The 13,474-nt window shown below is 33.6% G+C and overlaps 1 protein-coding gene across 1 annotated transcript in view; it reads right to left on the reverse strand.

The window, feature by feature from the left end:
- Window positions 1–13,474, reverse strand: part of KCNH8 (potassium voltage-gated channel subfamily H member 8) — a 157,532-nt gene that overhangs the window by 32,393 nt on the left and 111,665 nt on the right. Inside the window, exons 8-9 of the mRNA XM_065752947.1 lie at window positions 5,180–5,377; window positions 997–1,196 (exon numbers count right to left, since the gene is read on the reverse strand). Of these exons, the coding sequence (XP_065609019.1) occupies window positions 997–1,196; window positions 5,180–5,377 (398 nt within the window). The remainder of the gene's footprint in view (window positions 1–996; window positions 1,197–5,179; window positions 5,378–13,474) is intronic.

A 13,474-nucleotide genomic window follows, 5' to 3' on the forward strand; every position in this document is an offset into this window, starting at 1 on the left:
GAGAAATAATACTGTCAAAGTAAATATTCAGTGGAAGAATCTCTAGAAACTAAAAGCAATGTTGTATGATCTTACTTTTCTGTATATCCTCATTGTAACTTGGCAAAATTTAATGATATCTCTCTCTATATATGTTTTAAAAAAGGTCTGCTTGAAAATGTGAAGATGGCAAAATGAAGAAAATATCAATATACTGGTCAATTTCTTATCAATATTCTGTAATGTTTTGTTGCCATGTGACAGAAGGCAGCAGAGGGATGGTGCAAATGAATGGCGTCTGACATGGAAGTGCATATGAAGCAAAGGTGTGTCACTGAATTTCTCCATGCAGAAAAAATGGCACCCACTGACATTCATCAATGCTTGCTGAACATTTATGGAGACTAAACAGTGGGTGTGAGTGCAGTGGGGCAGTGGGTGGTGTGTTTCAGCAGTGGTGGCAGTAACAGTCGATAACCTCCACTAGTACAGAAGTTTTTGAGCACTGCACATAGGCTCTTATTCAAAATTATTAGTATTTGAGAATAGGGAAATTAATAACCTCAGCATTCAGACAATATATTCCAGGACAAACCAGTTATTTACAGTAATGCAAAAAACAAAAGAAAATGAAGGAGTGAGGAAAGAAGAGTAAAAAAAAAAAAAAACAAAAAAAAAAAACAGCAAGCAAACGAGCAGGAGAAAACAGAATTTTGTGTGTTTGGTAAAAGCGAAGTGTTCAATATAGTGTTTCTGGCATCATCCAGAAGTTTTCCTATGAGTGCTTCTTCAACAGCTCTGAATAATAAAGGACTCTGATTTTTTAATTTAATATGCATATTGCAAAACAGATTCCTCAACAGCATGCCCCTCCTGGACCAGCACAGGTTTAATTTTAGGCATGTTGTCCTTCATATGCAGTGCCACAAAAAACACTGCGTCAGGAACAGGAAATAACTCCCCTCCCTAATTCCAGCAGTCAAAACTGTCAAACACACAACATTCTCATTGAGTTACCTCGTTGGAATCAATTCCATTGTTGACAGACCATGTGGTTTGGAAATATTCAAGCATCCTTTGCTTTAGCTGCTGTGGCAGGTGGTGGACCCGTATAAAGTCCTTCAGATCCTTGGTTCTTGTGTGATAAAGGGACCATCTGGAGTACATCCTCTGAATTATGGCAGTCACATTACCAAACACCAAGGCATGCATCAGAGCTAGGGAAACAGAAATTGTGTGCAGTATGAGGTGACTTGTTGAGCATTAAAATGCAACATAAAAAGTAAACATGGTTTTCACAGAAAAAGTTTCCTGATTAATAGATAAAATTTCTTTTCCATGAGAGATATGAGAGATATTCATATTATTCTTTTCTTTTTGCACAACTAATAGTCATAGTCATGGGACAGGATAGAATCACATCTGCTGCTAACCAACCAGGGTGAAATACCAAAGAATGTCCAAGCCAAATAAAACTTATAGCCTAGGGAAAAAGAAAACAGATGAACATTTGCAAGCAGGCATATTCAGGAAATAATAAAGAACTTATAGAACAAAGATTAGAGTCAACTGATCTGTTATCACCTAAATAGATAGTAATAGATTTCAGAGAACTCATGCAAATATATTCAACAACAGAGCATACATGAATCAAGATAGAAGGTCAATTATAGTGTGAAACTATTGATCAGAAAGCTTTGACATCCAGGAGTTTGTCTACAGTTGGAAACCAGCTTGGGAATAAAAATATCAGAAGCAAAACTGAAGAAATGCCTGCAGATACACATCAGCTGGGTTTGTCAGTGCAGAAATATGTTTGTTCATTATCAGTGGGAAATCTTAGTGCTGCATTGTCAGTCATATGGTGTTGATCTGAGGTGTATAACACACACATTTACAAATTGTTTATTGAGTAAACTGTTCAAGAGCTTTTTATTACTCTTAAAGGACTTCTGTCTTTTAGTACTTGAAAGGAAGCAGACAGACTCCTCAGAGTAGCAAAGGAATTGGTTTATAAATAAAACAAGATGATGACCTTGTATGGCAATTTACTGAAGTCCAGGGTAAACAGGAAGAGAAAAGGTTAGTAGTATGAAGAAAAAATGTGTTTTGATGGTTAATCATTATTATCCTGTGATAGAAACAGGCAGAAAATTCTTTTCTTTGGAGAGCAGAAAACTTAAAGAATGAGGCCAACAAAAAGGGTCTAGTAACAATACATATGTCTTTATTGTGAAGGTAGTGCAGAAAAATGGAGAAAACACTACTCATATCGTTTCATAACTATATAGTACATGTTCACAAGTGGATACATAAAAGAGGATACATGAAAAACAGCGCAGAAAGAAAAGGATCAGATTTGAATACTAGAAAGAAAGTGCATAATTTAAAAAAATATTTTTAAGAAGAGTCAGTTGGATTAGCCAAGTGTTGCTGATATTAATTTTGTTCAGCAAAATACAGGAGACTTGTGTAATGTTTGATAACAATGTATTATAACAGAAGTACTCTGCTAGGGCTGAAATAATTCAGATAGGCTGAAGACAGTGTAGCATTGTATTTTGAGTATATGATATTTGCTTTAAAAAAATGGAGAGGTATAAAGCACTCTGTAGATTATGGATATATATGAAAAATCACGTTAATCTCCCATAGGCTTCAAGGTTAGGAGTAAGGAATTTTTTGCAATGTTATTATTGGCATAACTTCCATCTAGGATTGTGTTATTACTGCAGAATCTATCTTTGCCTATATTGGAAGACAACTTATACTACTGATAATTTATTCTTGGCCATGACAGTAATTAGATTTCTTCAGCAAATAATCACAGATCCACTCTGTATATAAAGTAATTTATTCTCTAAAAGAAAGCAATATAATTTAAAACTTGTAGGAATCATATTTCATAAAGTGTCCTTGATTTAAATATTAATCTAAATTATGTTTTTCTTGCTTAGGGATCAGAGGAACATCTTCAATCCCAAAAATGACTGGAGATTTAGTCTGGGCCTCCAGTATTTCTAAATACAAAAGCATAAATTCTTAGCTCAAAGAACATGTAGAAAATGTAGAACATGTACAATACAATAAAAAACAATTAGATCCATAGGAAGACAAACCTGATTAATACTATACAAATGTTGGGTATCATAGGGATTTTAGTTAAATTTTAATAAGTAAATTTTGTCTCCAACTTGAAGAAGAAATAGAACAAAGGATGTTTTATCCTCATAAAAATGTCTGTCTTATTGTAAGGTTAAATTTATGCAAAGTGAGAATTTATTCCAAAAGACAGGGATGCATATTAAAAACTGTTACTGAACTAAGTCATGCTACTCATTCTACCTGAAATTTCCTAAACTAATGGTTTGGTACGGTTACTGTAAAAACACCTCTATTTCTCTCAAGACATCACTTTCCATTATGGAATCTTAAAATTAAGTATAAGACAAAATCTCACATCAAAGCATGCCTTAAGAAATGAAAATACATTATATTCTAAAGTATACAGAAGAGCATTTTCCTCCTAATAGATTTTAGAGCAGTCTGTAATGCCAATGCCAACTCCTTCATGTCTCCCTGCTAGGCTGATTTACTCAAATGTAATCTATTTTTTTTTCAGGAGAACATCTGCAAAAATGACTGCTCTGCTTTTTTATCTGGATGCATCAAGTTTCCTGTGCTCTCCCAACTGTCAAGTCATTTTTCTGCTGACTTTGAATATTTTTGCCTTTCACTTTTCAGTTCACTCTTACTACATTTAGTTGAATTTATTCAGCTCACAAGCATATTAGACCTACCACTCAGTAATATAAGAAATGGAAATGATATTTCTAAGTCTGGACTAAATAGAAGTATTGGATACCTTCATATCAGTTTCTATTAGGCTTGTGAAAGCTCTGCCATATCAAAGTGAATTAAATATTCATCATTGGCTTTCTTGATTTCTTGATATAAATGAATACTTCTTCCTTCATTCTAACAGATTTTATATAGTAAAAGCCACAATGCATTGTATTTTAAAGCCTCATAACATTATGCAAACAGCAAAAGTAATTAATGAGTTGTCTGGCTTATGTGACATTGTCAAAATTGTTGAATGATTCATTATATTATTGCCACTCATTTTCAGAACAGAGAAAAATGGAAATAATTCCTGAGCATTTTTAACACCAGTGGACGTTGTAAATGTAACTTTTGCACGTTATTCATCATGTTCCTTGGCATCCAAGTTTAAAAGTGTCAATTTAATTTTGTCCAAGAAAATTTATGCTGCAAAACCAATAACCAATGCTTTGCAGACAAACCTTCTAGAAATGCTGGGTGGTAGAATTAGCTGCTGATATGTCCAGAAAAATTAGAAAAAACATGAAGGGATCATTTGTCCTTTGCAAGTGACTGGGACACCTTTGAGATGTGTGATATATGTACAACAAAAAAGAACAGATAATTCTTTTTTACTTTTTTCTGGAACGGAAAGTGGAAGAGGAAGGTAAATGTACCTTCTCCATTGGCTTGGGCTTAAGATGCTCTGCAGGTGTCACTAGCTCATGAGAGTCCCAAGAACCTTCAGCAGGAAGGTGACCCCAACAATAGTACTAAGTAATTAACATCAATTTACAAATTCAACTAAGAGTTCCAGACATGACAAAAATAATGCAATTTTGAAGCAGGGGCAAGTAAAAAATTACTTTGTGATATTTGAACCACTTTTTCCTTGTATTGTTGTCACTTATGACTCACTCAACATTTCAACCATCTCTATGTTGTCTCTGCTGCCTTCTCTCCGGTCTGGAACTTCAGATATGGATACAACAAAGCTCACAGTCAGATACACTTTTGTGCCGCCATCCTCATTTTGCCATTTTTTCCCAGGGCTGCTGTGGGAACGGAACTGAAGTTGAACATATACTTATGTACTGATTGTGTCAGGTGTGTAATCAAATGGCAAGAAATCCCTTGGTGCATCACTGGTATCCACTCACAATAGGATGAGTTTGTATTTTATTGGATGATGATCTCTGTTACCATTAAAAGCATGGAGATAAGCCTGCATGAGAAAGTTTATCCAGTTTAAAAACAACATTTTTGCCTTCTTTTAGTCATTGAAATTTAATGATTCTGTTTGTTCTTAAATGAAAACCTAGCAAAGTTTCAGCTCTTATTTTACTTCTTCTATCCCCAATAGCATTGTACCTACCTCCTATGAGCATTGTGCAAATGGAGAATATCTTTTCAGCATCAGTATTGGCTGAAACATTTCCAAACCCAACACTTGTGAGGCTGCTGAGGGTGAAATATAGGGCAGCTATATAGGCACTTCTGATTGATGGGCCTCCTAGTGTATTATTGTCATAGTAAGGAGACTCTATTCGTTTTCCTAGCTCATGAAGCCAACCTGGAAAACAAAGCATAAAAGGGATAGTTAAGGAATACTGAAACTATGAATACTACACAGTTTGTAAAACATTATGCTACTGACATTATAAAATTATTTTTTATAAGATGTGTACTCTATACAACATTTACATGCTGTATAAGTTCATACAGTTTTCTGTACAGGAAACTGTATGAACTTATACAGCATGTAAATGATAATTTACCTGTAAAATCCCTGTAAAACTGGATTTCTGTGTTGAAATAAAGTAGTTTTCAATTGCAGATTACAAGCCTAATTAGATAATTCACAAAATCCACTAACACACAGAAAAGGAAAGATCATAACATAGTAACATTGCAACAAAAATGCAACACTGATTTGATTAGATTCATTCCATTAATAAATGCTTGGAAATATTTCTTAGATTCTAAGATTAAATTCTTATCATAATAATTACATATTAGAGTCCTTTAAATGTTTGTCTTTACAACAGAAAAGATTCAGACAACTAAACACAATATAAAAAACATAAATATTCTGACATGAATTTTTGTTAAGTATTTATCAAATTACTAATTTAAAGCTTCATTTCATTTTGCTAAATGACTGCACAAATACTACAGAAAGAGAACTATATTCTGCCTCATAGATATTTACAATAATAAAAAACATGGTAGAGAATACAAGTGGTGTAAAATATATTATTCCTGTTTTTGAAAAGAAAAAGAAAGAACCTCAAAGAATTGCATAAATGTAGTGCTTTGCAAAATTCAGGATAGAGAATTAAAAAAAAAAGACTAAAATCAATGTGTATCACTTTTGTGTGCTAAGCTGATTGCTTAGTTGAGTGAGAATTCTTCCTAGATATTCAGATATAATCATAATAACAAAGTTTTCTTAGTATTTATTGCACTTTTGGAAGAAGTGGTAGGAGCTGTCCTTGTCCTGTGCTGAGAGCTTCAGTAATGATGGCCAGTCATGTATGCACCAAAAGACTGAATCACTTTCTGAAGCTTACTTGCTTCTCTCACTCCACTCAACATACAATTATTCATTTTGGACAAAATCAAGTGTGTACCAGGGGAACTCCTCTTGTACAGACTATCTGTAAAAGTATGTGGTGCATTTTAAACATTTTAAGACTGAGTGTTTCCAATTACACTGGGGAAAAAGTTTATAAGTATTTACACCCTAAGGCAGGTTTGTTGAGTTTCTACTGCTACCACACAGAAGTCCTCCACACTTAGACTCTTGCACGCTTGCCTGCAGAGAAAGCTAAGCCAAAAAGGCTAGATAATAACAGCATAAGGTCCAGCTATAGCTGAGAGAATTAATCACATCAGGCTATCTTAGATTTGTGGCTCCTAATTGCCTAAAATAAAAGAAAAGCAAAAGTTGTAACCTAACTGATGCTGGCAATACAGGTACAAAGTAAGTAGTGTCATCATGTACCAGGAGTAATTGCATGGGGAAGACACAAGATAAGGCTTGCATCCCATCCACAATCATAGCAAATAATTTGAGGAGTCTGTGCAGCACTCTCTGCTGAATACTGTTAACAGCTTATGTGTGCATACAAATAATCAATACTTTATGGATGGATGCTGCAGAAACTTACAGCAATTAATCGTCTGGCAGATATTATGGTTATATTATCAGGGTGGCATTGATGCAATAGATTTCTGCTAGTTTGGGCCTTCTTGCTGCTGTGTTATCTCACAGAAACACCATTTCTTCAACAATGATATGGTACTTAATATAGCAGCATTAAAGAATGTAATCCCAAACATTAAACAACAAAAGCCTAATACAATTCCTGATAGAGTAGATGGAGTTAATAAAAGTCTGTTTTCTGATATACAGAACTAATATTGTATATTTCAACAATAGGTTTGAAAGCCTAAAATACAGATCCTCAGGAAAACGTCTGCAAACCAGCCTTCTCTACTTTCTTACCTGGATATGTCTTATCAGATATATAGTGTATATGAACAATCACAAAATTGACTAAAAATTAATACATTATTTTAAATAACTGTAACTGATGTGTCAGTACTAAAATAATGTCCATTAGGAGCAAATCTCTTTCCTGGGAATGTTGTAAAAGCTCCCAATTCTTTGCCTCCGTATTCCTATCCTTCTGTCCCTTCCTATCAAATTCACTGTTTTAAAGGATTATATCACAGCTCATTTAAATTTCTCCACCTCATTTTTAGCATTAAACAAATAAAAATATATGGGTTTATCTATTGTAAGAACATTCAAAACAACACCAGCCTCATGCTTAGAAAAATATATTTTGTGTTAGCCACAGAAGCTGAGTCTATTTTTTAACTGCCAGAAACACATAGAATCATTTCTTCTTTTTAATTTCAAGGCTATCAAGTGAAAAAAAGGAAAAAGATAAAAAAGAAAATCTAAGCAAAATAACTGCTCCAAAAATCCATTATTGCTATTTGAAGTGTGTTAAAAATATTTGTTTAAATTCTACTGTTCAAACAGTAGAAATCTCTATAATAGTTTTAAAATAATTCTACAACTGAAATACTAAAGATAATATTTAGCATTTTATAGTTGCTAATACTCATTCTGGACATGACAATCTATCTGCATCATTATCCGAGACAAGTTCACGAATCAGTGCCCAGTTCTGTGATGTAACTGAGGATCAGAGGAAGTATCTCGATCAGTAATGACATACTGATCTACATTAGTAGCAATTTGTAATTAATACCAATTGTTAACAATTTCTACAAAATACTTGCTATATAGATTTAGAGATTAGGGAGATTATGTCCTTTATCACTGAAATACATTTATAATGAAAATCATTTTGTGCCCTGAGAGCTATGTTAACTCCCACGGCAGCAGTCCCAATTCACTATTGACAGCTTCTCATTTCAGGTCTGCAGTCAGGCAACAAGTTGCTGCAGGTGTGTGTGGGAAATGATAGCAGCTCTTCAATATGTACCTGTACACTCAGATCCGCAAAAGATCTTCTCATATTTCAATTGGGTAAAGAATGGGCAAAGTCTGTTGCAAGGATCCCATTGATGCCAAAATTTTATCTTATATATCTGCTGTTTCTGTGAAATATTAACCTGCTCAAAATAGATCTTAGGTCATAACACTTGTGAAAATTAAACAAGAAAGTATATTTCCTACTTGTAAAAACTCTTGTGGTATCAGTATCTGAGAATGCAATCACTTTCATTAGTTACCTATGTTGCTTCTTCAGAATGCATTTCCTCATACTATAGCTAAAGATGATTTAAAAAGAGGAAAACAGAACTAACATTATAATTGAAATACGATGATAATATTTCAAATTTTTGCATAATACAATCATCTTTACTATAATTTTTATAAATTTATGTATTCTACCTCACTGAATTCTAGTTGTTTCTTGACATTAAAACATTAGCTCTGCTATTTTAATAGCTTCCAATGAAATTTCCATAGTTGATCAAGTTGTTTCTAATTAGCACTGTGCACTGAAAATATAAAGTTGTATAAAACCAAATTATTTTACTCCCAGAGTGTGCATGACTCTGAATTATTTTTAAAAAACATTGCCTCTGCTCTTAAAATTATTACTCGTTTAAAGTATTCTCCTAAATGTCCTTAAAACCTTTTTTTAATCCTACCTAGCCAAATACATTTGACAACTACAACACCATTTGTATTTTTTTCTAGACTATTAATACATTAAACAGCAGCAATCAAACTACTTAATCCCGTGGAACACAGCTGTTATCCTTTCATTCTCACAAAATCTATAATTTCTTTGCAGGTTTGATCTATTGTGGAATTTTGTTTGTCTTATTAGGGGAGGCACGCGGGTACTAGAGCAGATGGCTTTAGGATTAAAGACCCCAAGAGATGACAGGAGTAATCATACTTACAACCACACTTTTCTTCACATTTAAAACAGAAAATCCCATCATCTCAGAAGTGTCATACAGATGCATGTTCTTGGACTGAGAAAATGCTACCACATCATCTATGCTACATAGAATAGTCACAAACTAGTAAAGCACAGACATGAGTTCTTACTATTTGCAAAGACCTTGATGTGCACCTGTATGGCCTGCCAACAACCTCAGGCTACGAAGGACCAAATCTGGCCTGGAGGTTATATTTGAAGAAAAATCTAGCTGGCTTTCAAAAATAAAAAAAAGTTCAGTGGCAGTGCACAAGAGATAGACTTGGAAGACTTCTATATCAATATAATACACGTGAGCATAATGGTTGCATGGCAGTAAAGGACTAATCTACTACCTTTGGTCTTTGTTAAAACACTTTCTTACATATAACAGAAATTTAAAATAAAAAAGAAAACAAATTTCATAAAAAAGTACATTGATGATTTTCTCAAGAACCAAAGCTCTGCTTAAAATTATTAAAGTAATTCCAAAAGGAATTTAATAATTAGTTTTCTTAGTTTTATTTCATTATAAAATATAACCCTTGGAGTCATATTCCTTATTACAATATGCTTAATTATATATATATTTTTTTTTTACACTGGAAAAATATATTACATGGGCACGAGAGAGACTCATAATGTGAGTTACCAGAGGAATATCTGCTAACAGTCAAATTTTGTGGAGGAAAATCCTTGACATGAAACAGGAAGGAAATAGATTTAACTTGCATGATATGAAACAGTTTTATCTCAACTGCCTATGGCTGGATTACTTGTGGTAAAGGCATGCAAGGTCACTCAAGGCTGCTCTTTTCAATCCTCAGTGAGAGCCCAGGTACATGATGTGCTGCCTGAGACTTGCCATCCCTGCAACAATTATGGAGATTTGTGCTTCATATCAAAGCAAGGCAAAGGTATCTGCCGTCCACAGTCTGTAGTGTCAACTTTATCTTTCCTGCATGAAACTTTAACAATATAGCTTTAAAATCTAATTTATGCCTCTTTAAACCTTTTCCCCAAAATTGCTGTGTCTGAGTCATAATACTCTGTACCAATCTGGTGCATTCATTGTACATATTTCTCCAGATAATGAAGAGTTAACAATGTTAACTTTGTACAAGCAGATTATACTTAACCTCTGGGTTCAGTGAACATTTAAATGCCAACATAAAAAAACATACATGGATATTACCACATTGGAATCTGCAGAATATTTTCTGAGGATATATTTAAAGTTTTGCTTGATGAATGCTCACACTGCTAATGGTAATAAAACACATCCAAAATCTTTTTAATGTGTAATCAAAGAGGAAAAAGTGTCCCCTCTCCTTTCAAGTATGCTATGTCTCTTTCTATTAAGTAGATAAAATCCTTGGAGGGGAGAGAGAAAAAATTTATAAGAAGATTTTATGTTTCTGATCTGACATGTTCATCTCTTTAAAGCCTAGTGCATAAATCAAAATAAAGCAGCATTCATGAAAGTGGTACACATTTATGTCACTGTGAAATTATTGACAGCATATTTTGGGGATCTCTCAAATGATGGCAATGAAAATAAATGTAACATTTTGAAAAGAAAAATAGCTGACTTTCAAAACTGTTATTTTCTCAGAAACAAAACGAGATATCTTCTCTTTAAAATTATATTCGAGGATTAATGAACAGTAAATTTTAAGATTATTGTCATACTAGAAGTTAAGTGGACATGAGGAATGGATGAATTCAATGAAAATGCCACTTGTCCTGCACTGCAGTAACACTGAACAGAATTTTTATTGCATCTTTCCTAAATCAACAAATGAAGGAAGATTTGCACGTGTGCGAAATTCAAGACATAAAGATGATCCAAACACTCCATCCATGGAACATATCTTTGCATATCTCTGACTTCCTTATTAAGGAATGAAAAAGAAGGTGGATTTGAAGACATGCCAGCTAAAATCATAATACTCTGTTAGACTTAGGGAATTCTATCATTTATTTCTGGGGAGATCTGATAGGAGCCTTTCAATATAATAAGAGGGATGTACAGGAGGGAGGGGGACAGTCTCTTTAACCAGGTCTGTTGTAATAAGGTATTGAAAAAAAAAAAAAGTGGCAACCTATGTAATTCTTTTGCAAAGCTGACTAATACCCTTTGTAAATAAACTGGTTGCTGTATTTCTAATTGAATATATATTTAGAAGCTGTTGTACAAATAATTATACACTATAGAACTTTAACTCATGCAACTTGAAAAAGTCATAACAAGATATTGACCCATTGTACTCACAGAAAATGAAGTTTTCATGGCACTATAAATATTTAATGAATTCTAGTTTCAGAAAGAAGAGGTGCTCAATCAAGGGATTAATAGAGGGAAAAACCCTCTAAGATCTAATTGTAATGTTGTTAGCAGCAACAAAAACACAGCTGAGCCCACAGAAATGCCAAAAAGCTGACAATTAAGTTTTAATTATTTGACAAACCCAAGCTCTAAATTGACTGTGAGAAGACTGCAAATATCATTGCTTATAGTATGAAAGCAAATTTTCTATATTCTCATGTTAAAATTGGTGTACCTTTGGGGAAACTGAAAGCATTCCTCTGTAGGACGCATTAAATCTTTTGTCATCAGCAATGTGTGATCCATTAAATAATTTATATTTTCATTTTGGAAAGCCAGAAGTAGAAGAAGAGATACTTTTCACCCTATAGGAAGCTTATAATTCATCCTAGTTAGTGAAAGTACCAAATTTATGGATTACATAGTCATTTCCAAAATCTCTCTGGTTTCTCCAGGACACATTTGTGGCTTGTCATTGACAGTGAAAATGCCTGATGTGAAATATTTGTAATAGTAAAATTTTATTAGAAAGCAATTAGAAAGATATATTTTAAAAATACTTGGTTAGTTACAAGCAAGAAGGTTGAAGTTCTGTAGCAATTCTCACCTAATGTAAACACTGCACAAAGCACAGTGTACATGAGATACCAACACCACATTTCAAGACCTAGATTCTTCCCAGAATCTAATAACACTCATGCATAAAATATCTGTGTTATTAGATGTAATCTTAGCCTTTTTTTTTTTTCTGTGAAATAATGTTTTGTTCTTTTTCTGGACTTCTTGATTTGACAAACCCCTGAGGATGAGTACAGACACAGTTCAACAGTCAGAATCCCAGATCTTTCTTAAAGTGCTAGTTTGAATGAATTAGCTACTTACATTTCTCCTTCAATATGAGGCTAAAAACTCAATTTCTAAAGAATTTATTTCATATCAACTGCTATAGTATATACTGTTGAGAGAAGAAAGAAGAAATGGGGTGGGATTGGGGGAGACATGTCTCTCTGAGTAGGGCTCTGAGACAATCTCTAGAAAATTAGCTGTTGCTCTGCATAACTCTAGAGGTTAGAACTGGAGTTTTCCTCCAGGATCATTAGTCAAGTTGGATGGAAAATAATTGGCTGAATTTGCATTGTTTGGTGGGCTGGCCTGAAGTCAATTGGGCAGGCATTGTATGACTTGTCTCTCTTAAATCTCAGCCTTGGTAACATTGTGCTCAATGAAATCTGACTCTATTGCATATATAGTTCTGTTTTAAGAGCTAACACAGCAAATTTACAAGGAATACATTTGCCATGGTATTTTATGATAATTATCTAAACATGCTTAGTGTTGCATAGAAGTTCCAGTATAAATGATATGTGCACCTGCATTACTGTAGAACTAGGTCATAAGTTGTTCAGCATCATATATCAAGTAGATAAATGCAGAGAGGAAACATTCCTGAAACATTTTTTCTAAGTATGCACAGATCTTCTCAAGGGTAATTTGTCAGATGGTTATATTTGGATACATGGGAGATTTAGTCCTCCTTGCTTCTGCAAGCAGGCAGTTTTTTCTGTTCCACACTTAATTGAAAGGACCAGGCAGAGATATTTCCAATATCCACTTTTATGACTGAGTCAGTTAATACATAAAAAAGTACTGTATATAAATAAATATTTTAATGAATTTCTTCCTTTTTTTTAACCAGCAAAGAATTTCTAATCAGCTCTAATCCCATGAATTTATTATCAGTGAAGACAAATGTCTTTTTGTAACTATCATTATTCTTGTTTATAAAGGGAAAATAAGTTTTTTTTTCTTTTTAAACTAAACTAAAATAATGTAAATTAACTACATCTTGACGTCTCATATA

The sequence above is a fragment of the Cyrtonyx montezumae genome, unplaced genomic scaffold, assembly GCF_038088225.1.
Source record: "Cyrtonyx montezumae isolate F1298 unplaced genomic scaffold, pur_monq_1.0 scaffold_8, whole genome shotgun sequence".
NCBI lineage: Eukaryota > Metazoa > Chordata > Aves > Galliformes > Odontophoridae > Cyrtonyx > Cyrtonyx montezumae.